This window comes from Osmerus eperlanus, chromosome 14 (assembly GCF_963692335.1).
Source record: "Osmerus eperlanus chromosome 14, fOsmEpe2.1, whole genome shotgun sequence".
Lineage (NCBI taxonomy): Eukaryota > Metazoa > Chordata > Actinopteri > Osmeriformes > Osmeridae > Osmerus > Osmerus eperlanus.
In genome coordinates, this window is record NC_085031.1 from 15,670,073 (window position 1) to 15,678,587 (window position 8,515).

At 48.1% G+C, this 8,515-nt stretch overlaps 1 protein-coding gene across 1 annotated transcript; it reads right to left on the reverse strand.

The window, feature by feature from the left end:
- Nucleotides 1–689: 689 nt before the first annotated feature.
- On the reverse strand, nucleotides 690–6,913 carry gdnfa (glial cell derived neurotrophic factor a). The gene is made up of 3 exons (XM_062477969.1): nucleotides 6,166–6,913; nucleotides 4,663–4,881; nucleotides 690–2,581 (listed from the first exon to the last, which is right to left on the reverse strand). The coding sequence occupies exons 2-3, from the start codon at nucleotides 4,853–4,855 to the stop codon at nucleotides 2,007–2,009; spliced, it is 768 nt and encodes a 255-aa protein (XP_062333953.1). The 5' UTR covers nucleotides 4,856–4,881; nucleotides 6,166–6,913; the 3' UTR covers nucleotides 690–2,006.
- Nucleotides 6,914–8,515: the final 1,602 nt, after the last annotated feature.

Below are 8,515 nucleotides of genomic sequence, written 5' to 3' on the forward strand. Positions count from 1 at the left end.
AGGGAGACGGACCTGTCTGTCAGGCTGGAGACTGGGGGGCCATCTCAGGAACGCTGGGGGCCCGCTGGGGGCCCGCAGGGGGCCCGCAGGGGGCCCGCAGGGGGCCCGCTGGGACAGGAACTATTACAAAGTCATAGCTCAGAGCTGGTGTGGAGCCAGAGGGGTTAAGCTGCCACGCTATGGAGGCCAGGGCATGCCACGAAGTCCTGTGCTGTGCTTGTCAGAGGACAACGAGTCAACCGCGTACAGTTGGGGACCCTTTGAAGGTTGACACAGGTCACGAGGTGACCAATTTCCTATCATACCTGGTCTCTTGTGGGGAAAAAAATAATATTTATAACGTAACTTTTTGAGAACAGCTGAATTGACTTGAGACGAGGCTCTGAGGCTGAGCCCACGGAGGTTTCTTGGTTCAGCAGCTTGGAAAGCAGATGTTTCCTATCGATTCTGACACAGAGTTGTCAGACAAATACCTACGTAGCAATCTGGAATATTGATTCCATCATGCCTTGACAATAAACAGAAGACAGGATGCGCCTGCTTTGTTGTAAACATAGAATGGCATGTCAGACTGTGGCCAGACCACTGTTTACCCAGACTGGGCAGAAGCAGCAGGAGATGATAGTTTCTACCTCCCTCCCCCCACCCCTTCTCTCACCCCCCCCCCCAGGCCCCAAAACAGAGCCTCCTCCTTTCTGGTTTCTATTAGTTACAACGAGGTGCTCCGTCAAAGACACTCCAACCTGACATCCTTCACGATGATTTAAAGCAAAGATAAGATTTTTCTAGTTTAAAAGGTTACGTTGGTCCACTCCTCTGTCTCTCTGTCCCCCCTCTCTCTCTCTCTCTTTCTTTCTCTCTGTCTCTCTGTCTCTCTCTCTGCCCTCCCTGAACCTTCCTTCTTTAAAAAAAAATCCTTTGTTTTGAAATGAGCCGTGGACTCGGACCTCAGAGAGGATGACACGACAGCGTAGGACATGAAGGGATGAATTTGATTAGTTATGGCTGCACTTTGATTCAGATTGATTAGTTATGCCTGGCACCTTCATTCTGGTTGTTTCACCACAAACTGACTTCCCTTTAAAACACATGCTCTGTTTTGGCACGGTTCAGGACAAAACAAAGCTTCAATAAATAAGAAGAACAAAAACATGTCTTGGTTAAAAATGGACTGCAATAAATAACAATAAGTTAATTCAATCTTAATAAATACATTTCTCATTTATATATATATATTTCTAAATGGTTGGGATTGTACATTGTTTATGCGATGCACTGGGGAGTGTCTCTAGCAGGACAAGACCACAGGTGGAGAGTTCTCTGTGCTCGTTTCGTCCTCCTTGGTTCTGAATGTAAACGTTACGCTCGGGTTCCTGTCGTGGAACCGGAGCACTCCGGTTCCGCAGCTGGGAACACTCCCGGCGGAAAACCGATGTTCCCGGGGGGAAAAAAACCCTGATATGTGTTTCAGGGTGAAGCAGACCAGTGTCTCTCGGTTCAGTCTGGTCTCTCAGGAGCTCAGGAGGAGACATGGTTGTAGGTGTAGCCGCACGCTCACTGAAAGCTTAACCGTGAGTATCTATGTGATCCAAACACACACACGCAGAGTCTCTGCGTGTCAGAATCAGTTGTTTGATGGACCGGTCCCGTATTGGTCTGGAGTTTCAGGGAAGTAAATAATGACTTGTGTGAGAATACGTCATTTCCCCTTTGATAGATCTGTAACTGTTTCATCCTGTATGTGATGAATGTCAGTCAAAGCCAGCCCTTCCATAGCAGAGAGGCACCCGTCCACCAGGACCAGGGCCTTCCGGGCTCTGAGTCGGCCCCACCACAAGGGCCCTCGCTGGGGGACTGTTCGGCAGCAGCCCCTGTCCTGGAGGTGGGAGAGTGGAGTCCAGGTTCGCCCTGGTTCCACCCTTGTCTGTCTTTGTCCCAGCCTTCTCGGGCACCTTGACGTCACTGCCACCCGACACACGACGCTCGCAGAAGCCAATCATCTGCTCTCAGACACAGCCACACCTCCTGGCGGAATGCTTCTTCAGGGTGTGATACACCACATTGTCATCCAGGAAGGAGAGGTCATCGTCGAAAGCGATTGGTCGGCAGCAGGTGCGGGCGGGCGTGTCCCTGTCCAGCTTCCTGTTGTGGGTGAGGTTGTTGAGGATCTTGTCATAGTTGGTCTCGGCGTCGGAGCAAGGCCCGCTGCAGTACCTGAAGATCAGCTCCTCCCTGGTCTGGTAGCCCAGCCCCAGGTCTGTCACGTTCAAGTGGACCTCCTTCAGCAGGCAGCCCCTGCTCTGAACCGCCCTCTCCTTCTCCCTCTCCTTCTCCCTCTCCTTCTCCCTCTCCTTCTCAGCGCGCCCTTTCCCCTTGCGCCCCCGCCCCTTCTTCCTCTCCCTGCGCCCTCTGCCTCCTCCCCCGTCCGAGTCCATGTTTGTCGCCCCTCTCTGCCTCGTCTGCCCTCCTCTGCCTCTAGCGCCACCGTCGGGCTCGGAGGACCTTCGCAGCCGGCCGATGGTTGCCTCGATAAAATCCATGACATCATCAAACTGCTCCGGGTATGGTCCTGTGATGTCATCTGGAAGAGACGGAGTACAGTCAGTTAGGAAGAAAGCCACAACGCACGTGATTACAAACACTTATCAGACATTAGGAGGTAGCAATAGCAAATGTCGGGGGACGATGTCGGTTTGTTTTAATGTTTTTCGTTAATCGGTTTATTCCCTGGACCCTTCTTTTCTTTCCATTTTACGCGAGTTGGGGCTTCAAAGTGACTCGCAGGAAATCACACGGGTTGTGACATTGAGTTGAAGCAGATTTCCTTTATTAGAACACTTATTGTAGCGCAAACTCAAAACATGCACCCTGCTCTCAGTCTGTAACCGAGGGGAAGAAGAGAAAGGGAGGGAAAAGAGAGGCCTTTGATCTTCATGTTAAACATACTGGCTCCATTTGAGAGTCATCTCTCGTCTTTTCCCCTCTCCACATTACCTAAACATCTGACATGCCACCCCGCAGATCACACAAAACCAATCATGTTAAACGGGTCAATTTGTGTGACAATAATCATACTAACCAGCTGAAATGTCAGGTGCTTGTGTGTGTGTGTGTGTGTGTGTGTGTGTGTGTGTGTGTGTGTGTGTGTGTGTGTGTGTGTGTGTGTGTGTGTGTGTGTGTGTGTGTGTGTGTGTGTGTGTGTGTGTGTGTGTGTGTGTGTGTGTGTGTGTGTGCGTGCGTGTGCGTGTGCGTGTGTGTGTGTGAGATTGAATGTGTGTCTGTGTGTGCACAGTATGTGTGAGTGATTGAGTCAGTGTGTTTCCCTGAGGGATTTAGTGTGTGTGTATGTGTGCGTGTGTTTGCTAAATAGGAGAAGGTTTAGAGGAACCGCTGAGAGAAGGCTAGACATGTCTTGTTTGTCTCACTACTAGGTCACGAGTCACATGATCTGGCAGGCGCCACGCCTGATTGGACTGAAAGCTAGCCTGTCACCTACAGCATGAGTCAGCCAGGGACCAATGTGGACACCTAGTGCATGTAAACTGTGCAGAAATAGCCTCTATTCCAACCATTGACATCAACACAGACAAACATGCAGACAGACATGCATATAGAAAGACAGACAGACAGACATGCAGATAGATAAACATGCAGATAGACACACATGCAGATTGATAGACAAACGTCCAGACAGACAGACAGACAGATAGATAGATAGACAGATAGACAGACATATAGACAGACAAGGGGACTGACAGACACGTAAAGGTGATGTCACATAGGCGCCAAACCAAAATGAGGTGAGGGAGGGAAAAAAAAACGTGTTTCTAAATATTTCCATTCCTTATGCATCTCTCAGCTCGGTTTACTACTGTGTGAAGACAAGCCAGTGTCAAGTTCTTCTAAACAACAGTAATTCCTCGCCCTCGCGGACTCAGCGATGAACATAAACACTTGGAGGGCTTCCTCCCTGGCCCCCTCCAGCCTCCCTCCCACTTCTGATCCGCATCTGGTTCAGGTTGCTCTAACCGCGTTAGCCGGGCGAACACGCCATGTTTTCCTGCCCCGTCGGATCTCCAGGAGAGGGCATGGGCTCAGCAGTCGGCGGGAGAGCCAGAGGTGAAGGTAAACACAGGCAGGGGAGTCAGATGGCTGAGCGGTTAGGGAATCGGGCTAGTAATCAGAAGGTTGCTGGTTCGATTCCCGGCTGTGCTACCAAATGACGTTGTGTCCTTGGGCAAGGCACTTGTCCAAGTGTCCCTGTACTTACTGTAAGTCGCTCTGGATAAGAGCGTCTGCTAAATGACTAAATGTAAATGTAGGCAGCAGCAGGAATGTGGAGACGCCGGGCCTTGTGATCGGGACGAGAGCGGAAGCTCCGCTTGTCCCCGCTCCATGTTTTGACACACCACTGTGGTGTTCCTCACGGCAGGCTGCCCCCCACCTTTTAAGGGGGTTCAACCTGTCTGGTTCCCCCCCTCTCCTCCCCCCAAGAGCCCTCCACTACCAGACCTGTGAACGGCTCGGAGGAAGATAAGGACCTTGTTGACCTCGCACAAGACAGGAGTCCGACGTCACTCCGTGGAAACAACGGGAGATGTTTGAAACTGAACAGATGTCGCCCCTTCCCTCCCTCACGTCAGCCAGGCCGATGATACTTACATTGCTCCTCCATGGAGATCTCCTGCAGACTGAGGGACTCAGTCTCTGGTTCCTCCACCGACATGGACAGAGATTCAGTGTAGTGGTCCCTGGGGTGAGCTCTCTGGGCGGAGGGAAGGTTCTGGTACAGGGGGCGTGTGGAGACAGAGCTCAGGAGCAACAAACACGTGGCCATAACATCCCATAACTTCATCTTAGACTCAGTTCCTATGGAGGAATCTATACAAGACAGAACACAGTATGAGTTAAGTCTTTCATTGAAAGTGTTGTCCTGATGGTAAAAACATTTTTTTAAAGAGCTTTCGGCATTTTCTAAAATATCTTAAAACTGGACGATGTTATAGAAATAATATTACAATTGGTCCAAAACAATATTAAGGAGAACAGAACTGTATCTAACAGATCATTGTTACGATAAAGGATGACGGATTTGGAGATGTTTACAAAAAGTCATGACGAGTTTTGGCGCCTTTAGAAGCACCGTGAAGTCAGCAAAGGCTCGAGCAGGACAGTCAAATATCTACACCGGATTGTTTGTTTTGTTTTGTTATTTAGATGTCGGTAGGGCTATTGCCCCCCTCTAAATGGAACAACTTTAAAAACGCTATGTAAACATTACTGGGATGAACCAAATAATGACTAGGCCTATGCCTTTTTCCGTCCAGATTAGGTTAATCGTTTTCTCCAACGTTTTAATAATCTGTGTCCACTTTATGGCTTAGTGTGTGATGTTTCACCATTCCATCAGCGTGTGACTTTACGATAATAACAATAACTAGTTAGACCTATTTCTGTGATCATTTACGAGAGCGTGTTACTGCGTTTGGCAGCTACTTTAGGCACAGCAAGCGCCTTTGCACAAACGTGCGGTTGTCGATTGGATTATAGAGCGTTGGCCATCAAATACAACATCCCAAATGTGGGTAGGCCTACTTTCGCTCTTTTCTTTTTTTGGTTCGATGAAGCACTCCAACCATGAATAAAGTCAAATCACGTTTCATACAGCATCTCCACTCGCAAACCCGTCCAGTGATAGGCAGAGAAGGAGACGGGTGTAGATGAATCACACCCTAACTGTTTTATTTTATTTTATAATGACTTGGACATGGCCCTTATTTGCCAGATTGTGATTCCTCGTGTTTACGTGATTTTAGCGGCACTGACTGCATCTTAAATGTCGCAATGTAGGCCCTCATCGGTAACATTCACAAATGTTGAACATTATGAATAGATTAAGGAAATACAGTTTACAATGAATTATTGATGATGAGCAGGAGGCAGAGATTGTATTCATTATTTATTGTCTTTGCATTGGGGAACTTGTTTAGTATTTGTTCAGACCAAAATTAAAACGTCTAATGCGTATTAAAAGCAATAGTTTGATGACCTACATTCGTCAATCAAAAGAAATAACAACTGCACAACAGCTTGGCTGTATATAAAACGCGTAGATATAACTCCACAGCCACTAAGCACAAATTACTCGGAAAATAATGTATTTACCTTAAATCTGGCCCATGTAGACCCGTAATAGATATCACTTTCAAAATCCACACACGGCGATGCATTAATGTTCCAATGTAATTTAGAGACAGTTGTATCCAAAGGTTGTACGTACTGTCTATCTCCACGTAAACAACCAGGATGCGAGATGTTCATCCAAGAATAAATTCATGAACAACGTCCGAGGAAAAGTAAGAACGCTCAGAGCGAATTGACGCTTGAAGAATGCTTCTTTTGGACTCCGTACAGTGCGCCCAACCACGCGTCTCTCTACAGGTACGCGCTGAAGAGAATAGCCAAAAGTGCTGCCGCGCTCTCCCAGGGCACTCAGTCGAAAACGAATAAGATGCTACGTTTCCACTGTGGAAATCCTAGAGAGAGCCACCATCTCCAACTGCAAGGGTTCAGATGAAGACATAAGCGTTCCAGGCGCACGAGCGGGTCGCTTAGGCGCAGAGGGGACACGGAATGACGCCTCTACGGAGAACAGTCTAATGTGTTATCAACCCGAAATGAGAGAAAAGACAATCAACAGCTTCTGTTGTTGTATCCTTCAGAGCAAAATACGCGCTCGTGGCACACTTAATGTTTTCATGATCTCCAAACCTTAGTAGGTCTATGACGTTGACATCGTATCCAAAAACAGGGGCAATTTCTATTCTCCATTTTTCTTATATCCAAGTGGTGTGTCCGAGAGTAGAGTGATAACTGTCCACATGCGGGCTCAGCAGAGCGGACTGACGGCACAGATGTGCAGCTGTCTGGGTGTACACGGGCGCAGAGGGCGGTTTGCAGGGATTTATAGCTCAGAGCGCGCTGACGTTTCGAAGTGTCCGCCCTTCTTTTCTCGACCTCTGCAAGACCAAACACCAAGTAGTAACACGAGCCAGTCCACACATCTCCAAACCACCCCTGGAGCTCCATTTGCAGCCTCGCAGTCTTGGGATGTCTCGAGGATTATGTAATTCCTCTGATGTCCACGGGTTAGATTTCAGTAACGCGGAAGGCGATTTGGAGATGTTCTGTCGCGAGGCATGTTTCTAGTAGGCTATACTATCCCCCCTCAGCCCCCGACCCCCGTGCGCGCGGGTGTCGGGTTCTGTCGGTTGCTTACATGCAGCTCAAATTAGGATGCTGTCCACCACGCGTATTTACTAGGACACACTTGTAAATACGTGTGGTGGGCATTAGTGGAAAGGGTGAACACGTTAATGAGATGTTGTTCAGCGTAGACTCAATTAAAATCGTTACGCCCGTTTCATAATAATCTAATTCGCGCGTAGCCCGAAGCAACTGGTCATTTAATAACTAGTGTCTTGTATCATGGGGCCTGAGGCGCCGTGTGTGGACCACAATAGAGAGACTACAAGCCCTCTATGATGTGGCATCTGAGAGTCGTACACCATTAGCTCTTGTTATTGACACTCTAGATCTCCTTTCATCTACTGGCAAACTGGATTCCTGGTGTCTTTAAAGCCGACTGTTTATGAGTTTTAATGCTAATAAATATAATTGGCCAGGCCGACTCCGAGATGGTATTTGACAGCCATTGTATAAAACGACTCCTTACATGCTGAAGGATTTCGCTTATGCCGTCTGACAGGTAAATTACAGCAGCAACGTTTCTGGCTGTTGACTAAAGCAGAGGAAATCCCACTGTTGAGACTTTAAATCCAAGAAACTGGAACTGCGTGTCAATACATGTGTTCCATAATTTGTTTTCGGTCTTGGTTTAACAGTTTCTCTGTTTTCTCCGTATTCGTTCAGGGCTGAGCGCCGTCTCCTTAAATTCTACAGCGGACCAGGCCGTGTCAGGTTCACACACACTGTACTTTTAGCAGGCCACCCATCTCTTTGTGTTCCTCTGACAGTGAGGAACGAGAGAAGCAGGAACCTGTCGGAGAAACACAGCTGCCCTTGACTCATTCCTCTGCTATGTCTTAATCACGCGCGCTCAGGAATTGTTTTCTTTTAGCAAATCATCTTTGTACAATAGACCTAGCACTGCGTGCGTTAGTATGTAGGCCTACTTACAGAAGCTTGTGAGATGCCCGTCATATCAATGGGTCATGCATGAGCGTTAACTAAGCATTTGCTCTGACCTGGTTCTGGTGCTTTGTTTAAAGCCATCCATCTAGTATTTCAGGGGATGGGGGAAGGTCAGAGGTCATCTCCTCTTCATAGTCTCACCCTGATCCGGAGAGGCCATGGCCTAAATCTGGTCCTGGATCAGCTGACTTGCAGACCAAAACACCCAACCAAGCCGCCAAATGTCATAGTACAACACATTCTATTCTGTGAAGCTTTCGCCTTTTATGCAGTTATAAATGAAATCTATGTGAACGATCTG